The sequence below is a fragment of the Daldinia loculata genome (genome assembly GCF_022478755.1).
Source record: "Daldinia loculata strain CBS 113971 unplaced genomic scaffold F4817scaffold_43, whole genome shotgun sequence".
NCBI lineage: Eukaryota > Fungi > Ascomycota > Sordariomycetes > Xylariales > Hypoxylaceae > Daldinia > Daldinia loculata.
In genome coordinates, this window is record NW_026054897.1 from 206,574 (window position 1) to 225,266 (window position 18,693).

The 18,693-nt window shown below is 32.3% G+C and overlaps 4 protein-coding genes across 4 annotated transcripts; 1 reads left to right on the top strand and 3 right to left on the bottom strand.

Moving 5' to 3' along the window:
- Window positions 1-78: 78 nt before the first annotated feature.
- On the bottom strand, window positions 79-2,635 carry F4817DRAFT_193671 (uncharacterized protein). The gene is made up of 3 exons (XM_049298487.1): window positions 1,257-2,635; window positions 748-1,209; window positions 79-698 (listed from the first exon to the last, which is right to left on the bottom strand). The coding sequence occupies exons 1-3, from the start codon at window positions 2,337-2,339 to the stop codon at window positions 237-239; spliced, it is 2,007 nt and encodes a 668-aa protein (XP_049156816.1). The 5' UTR covers window positions 2,340-2,635; the 3' UTR covers window positions 79-236.
- A 283-nt stretch (window positions 2,636-2,918) lies between these two features.
- Window positions 2,919-3,296, bottom strand: F4817DRAFT_318196 (uncharacterized protein; the record flags this gene model as incomplete). The annotated part of the gene is made up of 2 exons (XM_049300895.1): window positions 2,919-3,176; window positions 3,276-3,296. 2 exons carry the CDS (start codon window positions 3,294-3,296, stop codon window positions 2,919-2,921), a joined length of 279 nt encoding a protein of 92 aa, XP_049156817.1.
- A 7,343-nt stretch (window positions 3,297-10,639) lies between these two features.
- F4817DRAFT_193700 (mitochondrial carrier) lies at window positions 10,640-13,431 on the bottom strand. The gene is made up of 3 exons (XM_049298488.1): window positions 13,091-13,431; window positions 11,830-13,023; window positions 10,640-11,755 (listed from the first exon to the last, which is right to left on the bottom strand). Exons 1-3 carry the CDS (start codon window positions 13,277-13,279, stop codon window positions 11,030-11,032), a joined length of 2,109 nt encoding a protein of 702 aa, XP_049156818.1. The 5' UTR covers window positions 13,280-13,431; the 3' UTR covers window positions 10,640-11,029.
- Window positions 13,432-15,837: 2,406 nt separating this feature from the next.
- On the top strand, window positions 15,838-18,130 carry F4817DRAFT_367093 (dipeptidyl peptidase III; the record flags this gene model as incomplete). The annotated part of the gene is made up of 9 exons (XM_049307075.1): window positions 15,838-16,059; window positions 16,117-16,156; window positions 16,313-16,769; window positions 16,887-16,894; window positions 16,947-16,996; window positions 17,055-17,490; window positions 17,547-17,620; window positions 17,670-17,693; window positions 17,744-18,130. The coding sequence occupies 9 exons, from the start codon at window positions 15,838-15,840 to the stop codon at window positions 18,128-18,130; spliced, it is 1,698 nt and encodes a 565-aa protein (XP_049156819.1).
- Window positions 18,131-18,693: the final 563 nt, after the last annotated feature.

Consider the following 18,693-nt stretch of genomic DNA (forward strand, 5'->3'; position numbering starts at 1 on the left):
GTGGGGCTTTACGGCTTTATACTGACTTCGTTGAGATTCGATTCATGTCTTATACTTTTGCCTTGCACAATCCACTTCGCATAACTCAACTCTTCTTAGGATTCGAGTAGATATAAGCTCATCCTACCTTGCGTATTAATTAGTTACTAAATTTTGTTATACATATTAAACCATATTATCAAGTTGTACGAGGTTAAATTTATGTATGGTTCTACCTTCTCATGTTTATGTATGCTCTACTTCAGGACTTGAGAGTCGAGCGCGGAATGGACGATGCTGCCACAAAATAACATGAAAGCCAAGATGAAGCCCCCTATCCCAAATCCACCTTGGACGTCTTGTTTAATAGCGGACCACCCCACGGCGACTATTAAGCAAGCAAGGAACAAGGCGCACCCGAATATAAAGAACATGAAAGAATCTATGCCCTCAACAAACTCGATTCCCCATCCTACTGACATTCCTGTTACTTGACACGGCGTCAACTTTTGTCGCAGTTTTTTCGGTATCCTTTTATATAAATCCGGAAGTACGCTAGCGTGCGTTGGGTTCTCGAAGAAGTGTACCAGCATATTGGGCCCAACCGGAGGAACCAGATGCGCAGGCATTGGGTCATATTGATACTGGTCCTTCAACTCCTCAGGCGGCAAGGCCGGTTTAGAACGTACCGCCGCAACGTCTGACCGGTGAACATCGAACTGAATTTTATATCAGTGTCTTAACTAGCATAATCCTCGAATCTCATACCTGAACGAAGTCGATGCCGTTTACTCTCCTCATCCAAGATAGTGAGAGCCTGCGACGGTTGGTATGGTATAACATCCGCAGCAGTGAGAAGAAGTCCTGATCAGAGAGTATAGTGCAAATCTCCTGCTGGTGCAGTTTCGAAACCCATCGCCCGAATGGAACGCAGGCAAGAAGGTAATTGTGCTCCTGTTCAAGGCTTGTTCCAGGCGCCCGACGACATTTCCCAGGTTCCCAGTAGTCTTTCCTCAACCAAAAGCGTGGCAGTTTAACGTCGAGAGTAAAAGAACGCCATATGTTTGACAATCCGCCCTTATTTGACTTGCTGCTTAGTGGTGGATTGTTTGACTCAATATCACCCGAGCCCCTTGACCGCGCGCCATAGCCGGATAAGATCTTTTCTAGATTATCAAGAGCGCCCGATTGAGATTCGGCATAGTCGTCGTATATACGAAGACCGCAGCTCTATTCCCATTAGGACCTTTCAAATCTTAGACTAGAATATTCCTTACACATGTCCAATAAAGCCGTCTCATCCCCGGCCGGGGACTTTTACCGTTGATACGTGTTATCATGTTGTTGAAGCCGATCCGCATAGAACCAAGCCAGGTACTCTGCAGAGGACCAAGAGAAGACTGCTCAACAAAGATTCGCACGTTTTCCTTGAAGATACGAAATGGTTCTGTATCAAACAAGAATGACTTTAGGCTGATAAACCGATCAACGTCCGGTTGCTGGTCGTTGTCCGAGTCGGACTCAACGCCAGGATCATTCTCTGGCGCATCATTCTCATCCACAGGCTGCCCGACTGCTGACAGAGGTAGCCAAAACTGCTTGTAAATTTCTCGTGACAAGTAATGTCGCTTGCACTTCACGAATTGACTCGCTTTTATTTGCAGATTTGTGGAGTCTTCTGAAGTTTCTTGTTTTCGAGCCAATCTTTGCAGGTCTAGGCTATATCGCAAGATCAACGACGATACTTCCTCCTTCGCTTTCGCCGCGGACAGCGACCGGAGGACTACCTGAGGCCATAGGTCCTGGAGGTATCCGTCGTATAGGAATCCATCTGTAAGATGCTCGAGAGCTGTCGAAGATCCAACCGAGCTAAGAGAGGTTAAGCTAGATTCGTCATTGTCATCAAAGAGGAACGCCTCTATAGAAGAAAGATCATCGTCGGAATCTTCTTTGCTCCCAGAGCTAGCACTAGGTTTATCATATTCCGTAAGACTCGGATGCGCTTTTGAGTCTGACCAACTTCGATTTATAATTTGCTGGATCCCGCTTGGTGGGGGTTTCTGATGTACTACATCTTCTACATAGTTTACCCTCGACGAACGAGGTACCCTGTTGTGTCTGCTACGGGCTCTAGAAGCGTTTTGGGTATAAGCTGGGCTTGACGTTTCCTTAGTTAGGAAATCGGAGTTGGCCTTTGGGCTGCCTGGTGATATGGTGTGTGTTTGGCATGCATACCCGACGAGAATCGACCGTGTTGTTATATGATGTTCTGATTGGCCATAGGCAGAGCATCTATCTACAGCATGTCGGTAATATAAACAACGACAAGCGGTATATAACTCGACGAGCTGATAGCACATTGCGCCACCCGCTATAGCTATTGAAGTTAGAAGAATAAACTATTTAGAGGGAATACTTAGAAACACAGAGGTTACCTGAAATATTTACCTATCTAGAAAGCCAAACTTATAATGCATACCAGCCACTTATAGTCTATATTATACCCTAGACTTTTGGTGGCTTAGTGGAAGCACAGCCTCTATGTGAATGCAGGAGATTCTGCAGGCTGTGCAGGGTCAGAATCCTACGTGCGAGTAAAGCCGACGAGTAACAGCGTCTATCTGAAATATTATAATATGCATTAAATAGATTCTCGAGGTATATATATGATGGATTTTACATCTTAAACTAACGCATAAATGATTGGTATCACTTCAAGCCATTTAAGTACTACCTAGTGGATATCTGTAGGTAATGATAGCTAATAGGGGAAGTCACATCGATGTTCTCGAGAAAGAAAAAAGAAACTCCAGAGGTATACTAGAGTAGGAATCCTATGGATAAAATGCAACCGGAATTCTGATTTTAGATCCCAACATGAAAACACATCTTGTAACGACACACCTAAACCCCTCCAGAGGTATGACTACCCCAGATTCTCATCTGATCTCAAAGAGCATCCATGTGTGTGACTGCGACAGCGCTTTTCCGCCCATCATGCCGTCGACATAGCACTCGCCGATAAGCTGGTAGTAGGTGTAAGGGTCGCTCTCCAAGGGCTTTTTATCCATCATCGCATTTACGCTCGCTGGTCCCCCCTGACTTCTGCATTTTTCCTTGTCGGTTGTCGTAGATGCTGGGTCGCTGGCGATTTGCGCTCTAGAAGTTCTTGGGTAAGAAGTTGTCGCTTTACGCTTCTGGCTATGTTATTGAGTACCTAACCTAGCTAATAACATAGTGCTTATATCGCTTAGATAAGACGGCTCGATCTTTTAAGCACCTAGGTAGTATCTGACCTCCAGTATGCTATTGGCCATATTATTCATACCGCATCCACTAAGAAACAATTGATTCTAGGGCACGGACCACGTATTATATTTGGTATAACTTAAACTGTATACGGCTATGGTTTTTTTAGTAAATATTATAAAAATTTTACGAAAAAAATTAATTTTTTATAAAAATTATTGTAAATAATGTAAAATAATGTAAAATATTTTAATTTATTTATTAAAAATAAAATTAATTTTTATTATTGTTATTATTATATATTAAAGTAAAAAGCGAAAGTTTATTATTTAAAATAATTATATATTATTAAAACGAATTTTTCGAATTTATTGTATTTATTTTTATTAATAAAAATTTAAAGTTATTTTATTTTTAAAAAATTATTATATATTATTAAAAAGTAATAAAATAAAAGAATATATATATTTAAAACGTTTATTAAATGGTGTATTTATTGTTAAAAAAAGTTTTAAACGATTGTATTTAATTAAAGTTTAAAAGTATTTTTTAATAAAAAATTTATAATTTATATTAAATTAATAAAATAAAAAATACAAGTTATTTAAAAATAAAAAGTTTATAATTAAAAAGTATTTATTATAATGGTTTTTATTAAAAAATTAATTATAAGTTTAATTTATAACCGTTTATAAAGTTTATAAAATAATTATATAATATTAATTTTAAAAAAAATTTTAAATGTTATTTTAAAATTTATATTTTTAATATTTTTAAATTTTTGTTTTTTTAAACGGTTAATTTATAACTTTTTTTTAAAAATATTAAATTATAAAATATTAAATTATTTATATAATTTTTAAATTTTTTAATAAAATAATAAAATATACGAATAATTTTTTTTAATATATTTAAAAAGTTTTTTATAAAATAAATTTTATTAATATAATTTTATTAATATAATTTTATTTAACAATTTTATTATTAATTTTATTTTTTACCGATTTTTTTTTAAATTAATTTTTAATATAAACGAAATTTTTTTACCGTTTAAATTTTTTAAAAAATATATATATAATTTAAAAAAAATTAAATTAATAATTAAAAAAATAAATAAAAATGGTTAAAATAAAAAATAAGTTATTTTAATATTATATATTTTTATAAACAGGTTAATGTTTTTACGTTTTAAAGTTATTTTTTACGATAAATATAAATAAAATAAAATATTTATACGGATTAAATAATAAAAAAAAATAACGTAACGAAAAGGAAAAAAATAAAAAAAAAATAAAATATAATACGAAATAAAGTTATTATAATGATTATTATTGTATTAATTGATTAATATTATATTAAATTATAAATTATATATGTAAATTTATTTTAAATGACTTTAAATTTAAATCTCGTAAAAACGGGTTTTGCCCGTTTTAACGCCACAAGCGCCACGCAACGTATGGCCCGTGTAATTGTATTTATAAGTTATAAACGAGGCGTTTTACGAATTTAAATTTAAAGTTATTTTAAACTTGTAAAAAACATTTAATATAAAATTATTAATAAAAAATAAAAAACAACATTTTTAACGATTTAATAAACCATAATAACGTATAAAATAGTTTTTATTATAATAATTTAATTTTAATGTTAATTTTTTTTTATTTTTTTAATTTTTTTTTATATTTATATAACGTTACATTATTATATATTAAGTTTTAACGTTAAAAAAAACATTTAACATAAAAATAATAAAAAATTAACACAATTAACAAATTAATTAACAATATAATTAACATTATATATATGTATAAAATGTTTTTTATTATAATTAATTTAATAATATTATTATTTAAACCTTTTTTTTATATATTTATATAATTTTATTTTTTTAAATACCATGTTTTAACGCGTGTTATAACGCGTATTATAATCGATGCGTTATAACCGATATATTATAATTAATACGTTATAACCGATGTAATTAATATAACCGATACAATTAATGTTATAATTAATGTTATAATTAATTTTAATTTAAAATATATATATTTAATTAATAAATTTAATAATAAAGTTAATAAAAACACATTAATATTATAATAATTATAATAATAATTTTAATAATTTTTTATATTATAAATTTAATTTTTAAAAAAGTAAGTTTTAATAAAACTTTAAATTAAAAATTCGATATTGTTTTAAAAAATTATTCCAGGATTATAATTGGTTAAAAAATGGTATAATTAAAAAAGTATAACTTTTTAAATTAATTCGAATTTTTAGTTTAAAATTACTTAAAATAAATGTAAATGCCATTTAAAAAAATTGCTTTTTATGTGGGAAATAATTATGTATTATTTTATTTTAATAAATTTAAATTAAAATTCGTTAAATTGGTAAGTTACGTTTATTAACACTTGACGCCATAAACGTTATAAAACGTTTGGTTTGTGTTATTATATCTGTGGGTTTAAGGCTTAAAAAGGTAATATAAAGTTAAAGTTTTAATAAATTTTAATTTAAAATATATTTGGCGTGTTTAATTATAATTAAAATAATCTTTTTAAAAATTAAACTTTATATTTACAATGATTTAATATTTAATAATAACGTACGAAATAACTTTTATTTTTATAATTTAAAGTTAATATTATGTTTTTTTTACTTTTTTATTTTTTTTACATATTTATACGGCATTGTGTTATAATATTATAAACTTTAACGTTTAAAAACACGTAATAATATATTAAAACAATATTTATATTTATATATATATTTATAATTACGTATAAAATATTTAATTTTTTTTGATTTAAAGTTAATATAATGGTTTTTTAAGCCTTTTTATTATTTTGCATGTTTATACGGTATTGTGTTGTGATATTATAGGTTTTAACGTTTGAATTAATGGTATATTTTTAAAAACGTTACGATTGGTGTTGCGACCGGTATTGCGACCGGTATTGCGACCGATATTACGGTTAATTATTATTTTAAAAGCTTTAAAACGCGTGTATTTATTATTAATAAAGTTAGTAAATGTTTTAAATTAATTAAAACTTATTTTAAACGCATTAATATTATTATTTTTAATGTTATTTTAATGTTATGTTTTTAATATTAAATAATTAATTGTGGTAAAAATTACTTAAATTATTTTAAATTAAAAATTCGAGATTATTTTTAAAATTATATTAAAATTATAATTAATTAAAAAGTTTTATGGTTAAAAAAAGTATAACCGTATAAACGATTTTAAATTTGTGGTTTAAGTTTATTAAAATAAATATTATTATGTAATTATTTTTATGTAATAATATTTTATTATTAATAAATTTTTTTTTTTTTTTTTTTCGTATAACGTAATTATATACAATTTAATTAAATTTAATTAATTTAATATTAATAAATTTTTTTTTTTTTTACCTTTAATTTGTTTTTTTTATATTATAACGTAATTGTTAATAAATATATAATTAAATTTTTTATTAAACTTTTTATTTAATTAAATTTTGTTAAATTTTTTTATTTAATTTAATTTTACATTTAAACTTTTTATTTAATTAAATTTTATTAAATTTTTTTATTTAATATAGTTTTTTATTAAACTGGTTAAAGTTAATTAAAATTAATTAAAAAAAGTTAAAATAAAAGTTTTATTTAATTAAAAATAAAATTATTTTCGTATCGTAAATCGTTTAATTAAAAACGAAGTTATTTTTAATTAAATTATAAAAATTATTAATTAAAGTTAATTAAAAACAATTATATATTATAATTAATTTAATATAATTAATTAATTTTAATTTTATAATAAAAATTTTTAACGATTTTAATTTTTTTATTTAATATATTATTTGTTAAGTTATATTTTTTATTTTTGTATTTATATTTATTATTATTATAATATACTTTAATATGGTTAATAATATTTTGTAATTTTATCGGTTATATATACGTAATAAATTTATTAAGTTTTAACGGGACTGTTTATAAAATCGGTTATATGTTTTATAAAGTTAATTTTAAAGTTGTTTATGGTATTAACTTCGGTATTATCGATTGTAAAATTAATTATGTTTGTAAAATCGGCTTTAATATTGTTAATTATTTTACATTTATTTTATTTAACTGTATTATTTATATTTAAAATGGTTTAAATGTTGTTTTTAAACGGGTAAATATTTAATATATTAAGATTTAAAATATTTATAATATTTTAACCGTAATTTTATTAAATTTATCAACGTAATATAAATTAATTATTAAGATAAAATTATCGAAATAACGTTTTAATAAAAATGTACTTTTATTAAATAAAAATTTTGTAAATTTTTTAACGTTAACGATTGTTTTTAATTTTTTAAAAGTGGTTTTTTCGTTAAAGTATATTCCGTGGTATAAAAAATAATTTGTTATTAATTTTTAAAGTAAAAAGTATATTTTTTAAAAATATTTTGTTTATTATTTCGTAAAAAAATTTTTAAAATTATTTTATATATTTTTATTATATTTATTATTATGGTATTTAAAATAATATATAAAACTTTCCGTATAATATGTATTAATTTATTTTACCGTTATTTTATTTAATTTAAAATTATTAAAGTTAAAGTTAATGTTTAAATTAATGTTTAAAATATTATTATCGATATATTTATTTTATATTAAAATTATATTAAATGGTTGTAAATGTAAATATAATAAAGTTATTATAAAATGCGTAATAAACGTAAATTTTTTAATTTATTTAAAAGCTTTAAAATTTTAAAATAATATAATGGCTGTTTAAATTATTATTTTTTTTTGTTAAAAAAATGAAAAAAAAACGTTTAACGTTTTTTTTTATAATTTTTTTTAATTTTATTAATTTATAATTTTGTTTTTTAATTAATTATTAATTAATATAAGTAAAATAAAGTATTTATACGGATTAAGTAATAAAAAAAAATAACGTAATAAAAAAAAAAAAAAAAAAAAATGAAATATAATACGAAATAAAGTTATTACGATAATTATTATTGTATTAATTAATTAATATTGTATTAAATTACGAATTATATATATAAGTGCCATTTAAAAAAAATTGCTTTTTGTGTGGGGAATAGTCACGTGTTATCACGTGACTATCCTTACGTAATGATATTCCATTAATAAAAATATTATTAAAAAATAATAATAGTTTTATTATTTAAATGTTATTATTAAATTTAATAATATAACATATAATAATAAAATTTTATTTATATAATAAATTAATAAAAAGTTATTTTTATATATTAATAATAAAAAAGTTTTATTAATTATAAATGTAATTATATTTTATAAAATTAAAAATTTAAAATTAAAATTAAAAAATAATGGTATTATTATAATAATTATTTTATTAAAATTAACTTTTTATTTTTAATTTTTTAACGTTATTATTAATAAACTTTTTAAAAAAGTTTTTTAAAAAAAATAAAATTATATTTAAATAAATTAAAAGTTATTAATAAGTTTTTTAAAAAATAAGTTTTTATAAATAAAAAATTTATAATTATTTATATTATTAAAAAATTATAAAAACGTTTTAAATAATTTTATAATAAAGTTTTAATTAAAGATTTTTTTATTTATATTAAAATAATTATTTATTTGTTTAAAAATAAAAATGATTTAATTTATATTAAAAAAATTAATTTATTTTTATTATATTTTAATAATTAGTTTATTTTTTATTTAATTAAAGATTTTTAATATAATGTAATATTAAATAAATTAAATAATATTAAAATATTAATTATTATTAAAAAAGTTTTAATGTTATTACGTAATTTATACCGTTTTTTAAAAAAGATTATATTAATAAAGTTTTATTATTAACGTTAATTTAAAATTAATAAAAATAAAATCGAATTAATTAAACGTTTAAAAAAATAAAATAAAAAATATTTTTTTTAAAAGATTTTTATAAAGTAAAAAACAGTTATAATTAATTTAAATAAAAATTTAAATATATTTAAAATAATAAATTTAAATTTATTAAAATTTTTTTCCTTTTAAATTTTTAAATTTTTAAAAGATTAAATAAAATTTTAATTTTAAAAAAATATTTTATAATAATTTTTTTAAATTTAATAAATTTTAAAAAATTATTTAATATATTAAATATTTTAATTTTTAATTTTTATTTTTTATATATTTTATTTATATATAATTTTTATTTATTTTTATAAATTTTTTTTTAATTATTATATATACGTTTAATTATTAATTAAACGCGTTTTTTAATTTATAAATATAATTTAACGTAATAATATATTTTTTTTATAATTTAATTATAATAAATTTTTTAAAAATTATTTATAAATATTTTTAAATTTAAATATAAAAAAAAATATATAATATTATAATATATATATATTAAACAAAAGGTAAAGACTTTTGTAAAATATGGCTTATTATTTTAATAATTTAATTTTTGTAAAAAGCTTTAAGCTATTAATAATGGCGTTATATTTTAACTTATAAATACGAATTTAATTGATTAATGATCGAGGAATAAAAAGTAATAAAATAAAATCGATATAAATTAAAAGTTAATATAATTGTTAATTGAAAAATGATTTAAAATGAAAGTATATGTGTTTTTAATCAAAAAAATAAAATGATTTTAAAACTTTTATATAATCCGTAAAATTAAAATTACGTAATAAAATACCTTATAACCGGGTTTAATAACACCACATTTGTTTAATATTATAAAAGTAAAAATAATTAAATTTTAAAATTAATTTTAAAATATTTAAAAAAAATTAAATTAAATTAATATATTAATATTTAAATTTTTAATAAATAAAAGATTTTATATAATATATTAATAATTACCATTAATATAATTAATAAATTATTTTAATTTTATTAAACAAATTATTTAAAATTGTTTTATTAATTTAATTAATTTTTTAAATAATATTTTATAGTTTTAAAATTATAAAAAAAGTGGATGTTATACGATTAACTTATTTAAACACATACCATTAATCTGCCATTAATTTAATTGGTCCGTGCCTTAGAATCAATTGTTTCTTAGTGGATGCGGTAGGTTATTCCAAATGAAACTTCCAGATAAAAAGATAGTTGAACACCTAGAGAGGGGACTGGTGACTAGATCTATAAAGGGGGTATCGCCTTTATGTCTTAGCCGAAGACGGTATCATATAATTGCTTCGAACCTACCCCCTTTTAACGTATACCAACAACATAAAATACCAACATCCTGAACTAGACTAAAGATGTAACAAGTTAATGCTAAAGCCTTTTAAAACACGAGATTTACTAACACTTCTGCTCCAAGCTAAATTACATGTAGTTGATACACCGCATGGTAGCCAGAAGTAAGTCAACATGACCTGCGCGCGAACGCCCACTAAGTCGAGAAGTTAAGGTATCGGACTAAGTGATGGTTTGACTATTTGTGCGATTGGGAATCTGCTCAAGGCGAAACTCGTGCCCCGATGATCTATGAGGTATGCATATAACATGCAAAACCCAAAAGGGTTTTTATCTTGTATCTCTAACCCTCTTCAAGAATTATCTTGAAAGTCATGGTCCATCCTGGCCCCCTGTTCTAGCTAATTACACAAGATGCCAAACTTGGCCATGACCACTGTCTACTTTGGTCGTCTGCAGAAAAAAGCAAAATACAAGAGATTCCTTCGCTATGGTTCGCAAACGCCATTTTCATGCAATCATCTCCCAAAAACATCTCGAAGGGGAATATTAGAATTGCAAAAATGTTCTACATAATGTATCATTAGGACCTTCCACCACCAAGGAATTTCGGTATTGTCTTCCAAGCCTGTTGGTCGGGGAGTTGGACGCGGCCGAAGTTCTCATCAAGGTCGAGGATGATCTTGAGGGCGTTTCGGCTGCGAGCGTGGGGCGAGGTGACATCCTTCTCTCTGATGGTGTCCATGACTTCTGCGACGCCAGTGTGGATTTGGTCTGGTTTTGGTTTTCCAGGGAATGGCAAGACGTTCTGAAGAACTTCGTAGGACGCAAGCGTGAAGCCGAATTGAGGGGATGATCGAAGGATACGAGCAGGGCCACCCTTGAAGAAAGCTCGGAAGCCTTCCTCCTTCATAATTGTAACTGCTGCGTGTCGGAGGCCAGTATAGCTTGTGTCGCCTTTACGTGCTTCAACCTGCAGGCGTGTCTTGATCACATCACACGGTGTAGTTAGGTAAGCAGCAGGCATACCAGCAATGGCACCGGCTGTGAGAAGCTGGACGATTCCAAGCTTCTTGGTGCGAGATTCACCAAAGACATCCTTCTTGAGGTGGTTGTATGTTGGGAAGTAGATTGCCGAGAACGGCACATCTCGAAGTAAGCAAGCCGAAGCACCTTTATAAAGCCCTGCAAGACCCAAGTTCTTAACAATCCACATTGCAGAGCGCTTCGGTGCACCTTGAGTGGTTTTCGCAACCTCTCCCTGAACTTGCAGTCGAATCTTAACAATCTCGAGAGGATTGGTGAAGACCTATTGATTATATATTAGTAAAACTTAATGTAAGGCACCGGGAAAGGTAGCAGGATTAAATAAGGAAGACTCACAACTTGGCAAGCACCAGCAGTACCACCTGCTAGAACTTCGTATCCCCAAGGAATATGGTGCGTCTTTGGGTCCGTGAAAAAGCCGCGGACGAGATCATTTACTGTAAGCTTGATAGCCTTTTCCGGAGCAACACCGACTAGCTGAGGCAGGACTCCAGAGTAGAGACCGCGGAAACCCTCGTTGGCGATAACCTTTCTGAAACAGTCGACCGAATTCTTGTAAAGCCTTTGTCCTGGATCAGCACCTCGTTGGTTCTGCATTCGGGTCTTGACTAGATCAATAGGATACACCATAAAGGCGCCAAAAGCACCGGCCGCACTTCCTAAGAGAAAGTTATAGCCAGACTCAGCAGCTCGTAGGAGGAAGCTTTGCGCAGTGCTCTTGGCCTTTTCCGATCCTAGACCATGCTGAGCCTGTTCCGCGATATTACGATATCTCCATAATGGATCTAGAACCTTAGCAAAGTCGATCAAACTCAATCGGCCAGACGGTTCATCCAAACTAGCGAAGTGGAAGAGAATATCTGCCTCCATCGGAGTGAACAATGAGAACCGAGTGATTTTTGCTGCCTCGTTCAAGAACTCAGATCTGGTAATCTTCCCATCGCCGCTCTTCTTGCAAGCTTGACGTATAATTAACTCCACCAAGTCCATCTGCATGATCACGTTCTGAAAAGCTCGAACATTCGCGTATGAAATCCTGCTGCCAGTGGATATATTGCAGAGGGAGGTAAGGTTGTCTAAGAGATGATCAGACAATTTGTGTTTTGCCGTCTCCAGGATAATTCTCGCGAAGTCTTCAGGCTCGATGTATCCATCTCTGTCCTTGTCGAGAAGCTGGAAGGCTTGTCTAATTCTCTCACCCTGAAGGCCACGGAGCATTTGCGAGAACTCGGAGTATGAGAGGGTATGTCGCTTGGATTTGTCACCAATGTAGAGCTTTGCCCACTCACAATCCCAGTTGAAGGGAATGCTGTCAGGGCCTTTGTTGTTTTCATATAGACGCCGAAAGTCCTCATACTTAACACCCCCAGTGCGGTCAACATCAAAGAGGCGGAATGCAATCTCATACTCGGCGTCGGGCTTCGTCAACAGGTTCTCAAAGGCGGCCCAGTCGTTAATCGTCACTTTGCCAGTGTCTTTGCGATCGGCTACGTGGAAGAGGAGTCCGTATTGATCACGGCTAATCTTGTGCTATAGAGAAGAACAATAGATTAGCAATTGAGAGTTGGCTACCAGCCTAGAATATTTAAGAACTTACGTAGTCTTCGCTCGGCGGCGCAATAGCCTCAATGAACTCCTCTGGTCCCATATACAGCTCTCCTGTATGCTCATCCTTCTTTGCATTCTTTAGGAATAAGGCGCGGTGCGATGCAGAAAGGTTGGAATGCTCCTCAGAGCCGAGGAGGCTCTCCTTGACCGCCTCCTTCACAATTGTAGTTTTGGACATTTTGTCCGTAGTTGGTTTGCGACACAAAAAGCACACCTATCGGTAGGGGCAAAGCACTTGACCAAGGAATAAGGAAGGATGTGGCTTATCGATTAGCGCGCGAAATCGATAGATTGGCCAGGTCTCTAAGTAATAATAAGTAATAATTCACAATCGTCGATTGTGGAGCGCCGATGTAAGGAGCGGACGGCACGGTCAATCCGGAGAACCTGGGGTTCGGACAGGCGGAAGTATTAAAGTAAAATAACGAGAGTGAAAGAAACGACGGAGAGAAACGTTAACATTGACAAGGCGAGGAACGCAGTTAATTGGTACGAGGCCGAGGAGGACGAAGTAATTTTTGTCGTAAAAACGTGAGGATTGCAGTGTCGTCTAGGGAAAAAAAAAAGTTCGCAGAGTGATTAAATTTTTCTAGATGGCGCGTGAGATCTGCTAACACGGGGGTAGTTACCAATGGACAAACGTGGGTAATAGGTAACATGACTAGCGGCACCTACCCCAAAACTTAAACTTAGGTGCTTTAGGCATTGTTCCTGACCGTAACTTCAGGTACCTAAAGTATGGTCCTGATCGGCTCGGATTGCCGCTGTAGGTAAATTCCCGTCCTGTATGTAAGTTCCTATTCGCTTCATTGTTCCTCCGATCGATAAGCCATGTCCACGGGTGCTTATCGCCGAAACTCCCCTAACTCCCATAACATCCTTCTGCCCTACGGCAACGCTAACGCTGATTCCAGTTAGGTCTTTCTTAGTCCCGCATCTTACAAAGAATGCACCAAGCCGAGAGAAGGCAAGGAAGGATTCTCAACCTTCATTATCCATGGCAGCTTATGGACAAACTTTCGTTCCTGACGATCACCCCTAGTTCCCTAGGAACCTCCTCTGGCCCGATCGAATGAACGGGTTGCTTCTAATGGGTAATGGGGTCAGCGCCATAGTGAGCCTTCGGATCTAAGGATGAGTTCAAGTTTGTTGGGTGACATGTTAAGAATAAGTTATCGCGAGTCACCGCGTGGAAATCCAGTACGCCAACATCCCTTATTATGGTTTGTTGTATTGACTGTAGAAAGCTGTAAGATAGATTCCCGACCGAGCGACATGGTCGGCTGGGTATATATATATATATATATATACAAGATTAATTGATTGATTAAATAAGCCGGGGCTGATGTCAATCCTTCCTATGATGGTCGGTGGAAATTGTCAGTATGCATTTGATACAATAGTTTGTTGAGAGGTATGGAGCTAGAACCCGTTGGGAGAAGAGCGCTGCCAGCAGCCTCCGAAATAAATCTCAATAATCCAATAATCCCCGCACACCTTCTCGCATTGAATGTATCGGATTCTACATCGGACTTTGTGAATCCTCCGAGGCGGGACCAAAAAAAAGGAGGTAAACTCACCAGGACAAGATATTAAGCTATACGCAGTGATATTTCGAAGCTTTTCCTTAACTAGTCCAATTTCTAAAGAATTAAGTTTAAGGAACTTGCTATTTTCAATGCTACGCGGCTGGTTCATATATCAAGTAGCCCATGTTACATTTCCTAAGAACCTCTTGGCGGGGGACCCCGTGTGTCCTCGGCAAAATACAACCGTCCCCAAGTCTCACGAGCAATGCATATCACATATGACATGCATACGATCCTCGAGCGGTTAACGGCAAATTAGCCATAGCATACAGCACGTATAAGGTGATTTAATATATACACAACGGCATATACCTATGGAACGTGGTCGTCAATTCGGTTATTATGACCTACGAATGGACGTAACCCCTTTTTGTATTTTAGAAAGCTTCATCAGCTGACATGTGAACGGAAATGACGATTTAGAGAGGAGATAGATGAGCGGCAATACAATCCGATAATATCGTCGCTAAGCTTTTCAATCCATTCGACAGTGCATATATCGCATAAGATAGGTAAATATTATTAGGTAGATGTAGCATACAATATGTCTTGAATATTTTAGGTAACTTGGTTTATAAGGCAGGCCGCAAGTTGTTCAACCAATGACTTACAGCCGCCATAGCTGGACTTCACCGAAGAGACATATGCAATTAAAATTTTCCTACCTCGCTTTTACTGTAGTGTTTTCTACTAGAAGCATTGACAATAGGCAAGGTATACTCCTATAGTCTACGATGCTGATCAGTAAGCTTTGGGAAATCATTATAACGTTCGTCATCAGCTAAGTTCTAACTAATATAATTTCATACAATAGATAAACGTAGACTCCCTAAGTCAAATAGGCGAGGACTGAAAGTCTTATTCAACTAGTTTCGAAGTGTTTATTACGTAACAGTTTAGTTCTTATAGCAGCCTTCAACTACTGAACACAAGTAGTATCAACGGCCTAGCAGGAGCTCACATAGGCAATACCGCTTAAATAGGAACAAATTATCTATATGGGTATTTTAATATGAAAAGAGGGTAGTTAATATTTTCCCTAGTGCCAGCAATGATGATAATTACCTAATGAGAAACTTTACAGTCATTACCTATCAAGGTCAATTACTCTCAACCTTCACTTCATCCAACGGTATGCCTATTTTTGATGCTAACGGTCAATACTAGGGCAGCATGGTCCGGCACAAGAATTATTCTACGCCAGGTCTCCCCAGAATCTATTGGGATCTTTGAATTTATAATGGAGCTTCACAGATCATGCGGTGGCGACTGGAATCAATTTTCAGAAGATTATGGAGTAGATGTAGAGGACCTTGAAGCATTTCTCGAATTTGCAGCTACTTTCCTATCTAATGTCGGGAATTATTGTGTAGGTTGTTCCCAAATCTCTAGATAATGACCCCAGATAAGAACTAACTACGTGAAGGGGTCAGGAGACCAGAAGTTCATTCCACAGCTACGTCCCGGTACAATGGAGAAACTTGCCTCTCGATCACCCAAGCTCTTGAACCTCTATAGGGACATACAAGATTCTATCGTGGCCATTCCGCCTGTCACTCTTGGATATCCCAGCACCTTAGCTCAAAGCTCTTATTATCTAGGAGATTGAATGAGCAAAGAAGAAATTGCTCTCGTTTCGAGGCATATGGATGCCCATTCCATACTACCCGAAAATACCAGAGTACGGAAAACTGGTGAAACTTCATTCGAGGTCCTTCAGGCTTCAATCATATCAACGGATCAAACAGAGCCCTTGGACATTACGAACTCATCTGCCAGTGTAAGGTTGGTCCGTGGTGATCATGCCGAATACCTAGAGAATATTTGCGAAAGCCTGGCAAGAGCTACGGAGTACGCTGCGAACGATACCCAGAAGAAATTCCCAACTCAATACATTGAAAGCTTCCAAACTGGCAACCTTGAGGCGTATCGGGATTCTCAACGGACATGGATTGCAGACAAAGCACCTAAAGTTGAGAATATATTCGGCTTTGTGGAGCCATATCGAGACCCAGCTGGTATTCGCGCTGAGTTTGAAGGCTTGGTTGCGATCGCGGATGCCAATGAGACAAAGCTCTTGTCGAAATTGGTCAAGAACTCTGATAAATTTATTCGGCGACTACCTTGGGCGGCCGCCGAGAACAATGGAAAGGGGCTATTTTAAAAATCTCTCTTTGAACCGCCCGATTTCTCCAGCATTCATGGTAGGAATTATCTACTTTTACCCTTAGTAATGTTGAAGCCTAACAACCACAGCGCTCGCGTATTGTTCGTGTATAATTTTCCCTGGAATTAACCTTCCCAGTGTAGGCCTTTCCTCACCAGTTCCTAGCCCGTGTGCACTAAATTTTTAATTTTCAACAGTATAACGATATCCGTCAAGGTGTGGGATTCAAAAATGTCATCATCGCAAATCGTATGATAGCTGAAAGTACTGCGATGCAATGGCCGTTCATCGACGATTCTGAAGTCGAGGTATTTAGGAAGCACAAGCACCCCGCGTACTACTGGTGGGTTGTGCTCCACGAGTTGCTGGGCCACGGCACAGGTAAGATGATGATTGAAGAAGCTACTAACAAGTTCAACTTCGACTCCAAGAACCCGCCGATCAACCCTCTTGACGGGAAACCTATAAGAACTTGGTACAAACCAGGTCAAACATGGACTGGCCAATTTGGCGACTTGGCAACGACATTAGATGAGTGTAGAGCCGAGCTTGTGGGGGCTTATCTTATGGATGATCCAGAGCTACTGGCTCTCTTCGGCTTCACAGATGAATCGGCTATTCGATCTAGGGATTGTGGTTATACCCATGCCTGCGCTTCTCTGGGTTGGTTAACCACTAACATCATTAAGTAACCTATAATCTCTACCAACAGCTCGGGGTTGATGGTCTTCGAGCTCTCTCCAATTATAATGTCGATGGCATGGTGAGTTATCAATGCAGCAGAGAGGTTCTTCGTTAACTTGACTTTGCAGAAATGGGGACAAGCTCATAGCCCGGTATGAGGATAGCTGAAATTTGACCTTGGGAGAAAACTAATAGGTCGCAGGCTCATTTCGCTATACTTAAATGCTTGCTCCGGTTCGGTCACGGATGCATCAATATTCATCATGATATGGCTACCAAAAAGCTGAGAGTACAAGTCGACAGATCAAAGATAGCCAGTCATGGAAAGAAGGCGCTTGGCGAGATGCTATTGCGCCTTCACGTATATCGCTGTACGGCCAATGTTGAAGAGTGTAGGGAATACTATGAAGAACTGTCTCATGTAGACGGGGAATATCTAACGTGGAGAGAAACGGTTGTTAAAAACAAACTACCCCCTTTATTGAATGTACAATCCAATACTTTTATCGAGAAGGGCATAGTTGTGTTGAGAGAATACGAGCCCACTATTGAGGGTATCATTAAGAGCTGGTACGAGCGCGGAGTTTAATTTAATATATAATAGAATAAGTAGAAGTTGTGTTATTGTGAAGATACTACGAGCCAGCTTGCCGTAGGTTTATTACTGGGCAAATATGCATGATAGCTTCCTATGGCTTGCTTTTAACTATTGTAATAGTAGAGGCGTAGAAATTCCTTTAGCCACATGAAATGGATCACACCGGTTATATATTGGTAGAAAAATACTTAACGAACGGGTGTCTCATCCGTAGCTCTAGTATTTAAACCACGCGTAGTTTGGTGGATGCTAAGGACCCGACTTCGGGGATATCACCGCTACCAATTCCTATATTTCGTGGAGTAGACCGTGTTATAGGCTGCGCTGATCAATGAGACAATGGAGCAATCAGTAGTTACCGCGCACTGGTTGATCTATTCTGCTGCTTTTCGCAGATAATCCAGCCGAGATCAGTCAAAATATCCCGGTACAGTCATTTAACTCCTCTAGCTATCTTGTACCTCTTCGCTAGAATGAGAGCTAAAGGGGTAGCTGGTATCTACATATGAGTTAAAGATGAGGTATCGCACGAAATACATTAGATATTAGATGCC

Bases quoted from the DNA above. Each gene is read 5' to 3' on its own strand.
- F4817DRAFT_193671 (XM_049298487.1), bottom strand. From the start codon at position 2,339: ATGTGCTATCAGCTCGTCGAGTTATATACCGCTTGTCGTTGTTTATAT. The intron at 1,210-1,256 runs GTAAGGAATATT...TAATGGGAATAG, and splicing joins GACGGCTTTATTGGACATGT to AGCTGCGGTCTTCGTATATA. The intron at 699-747 runs GTATGAGATTCG...TATAAAATTCAG, and splicing joins ACGGCATCGACTTCGTTCAG to TTCGATGTTCACCGGTCAGA.
- F4817DRAFT_193700 (XM_049298488.1), bottom strand. From the start codon at position 13,279: ATGTCCAAAACTACAATTGTGAAGGAGGCGGTCAAGGAGAGCCTCCTC. The intron at 13,024-13,090 runs GTAAGTTCTTAA...TCTTCTCTATAG, and splicing joins CGCCGCCGAGCGAAGACTAC to CACAAGATTAGCCGTGATCA. The intron at 11,756-11,829 runs GTGAGTCTTCCT...TATAATCAATAG, and splicing joins CTGCTGGTGCTTGCCAAGTT to GTCTTCACCAATCCTCTCGA.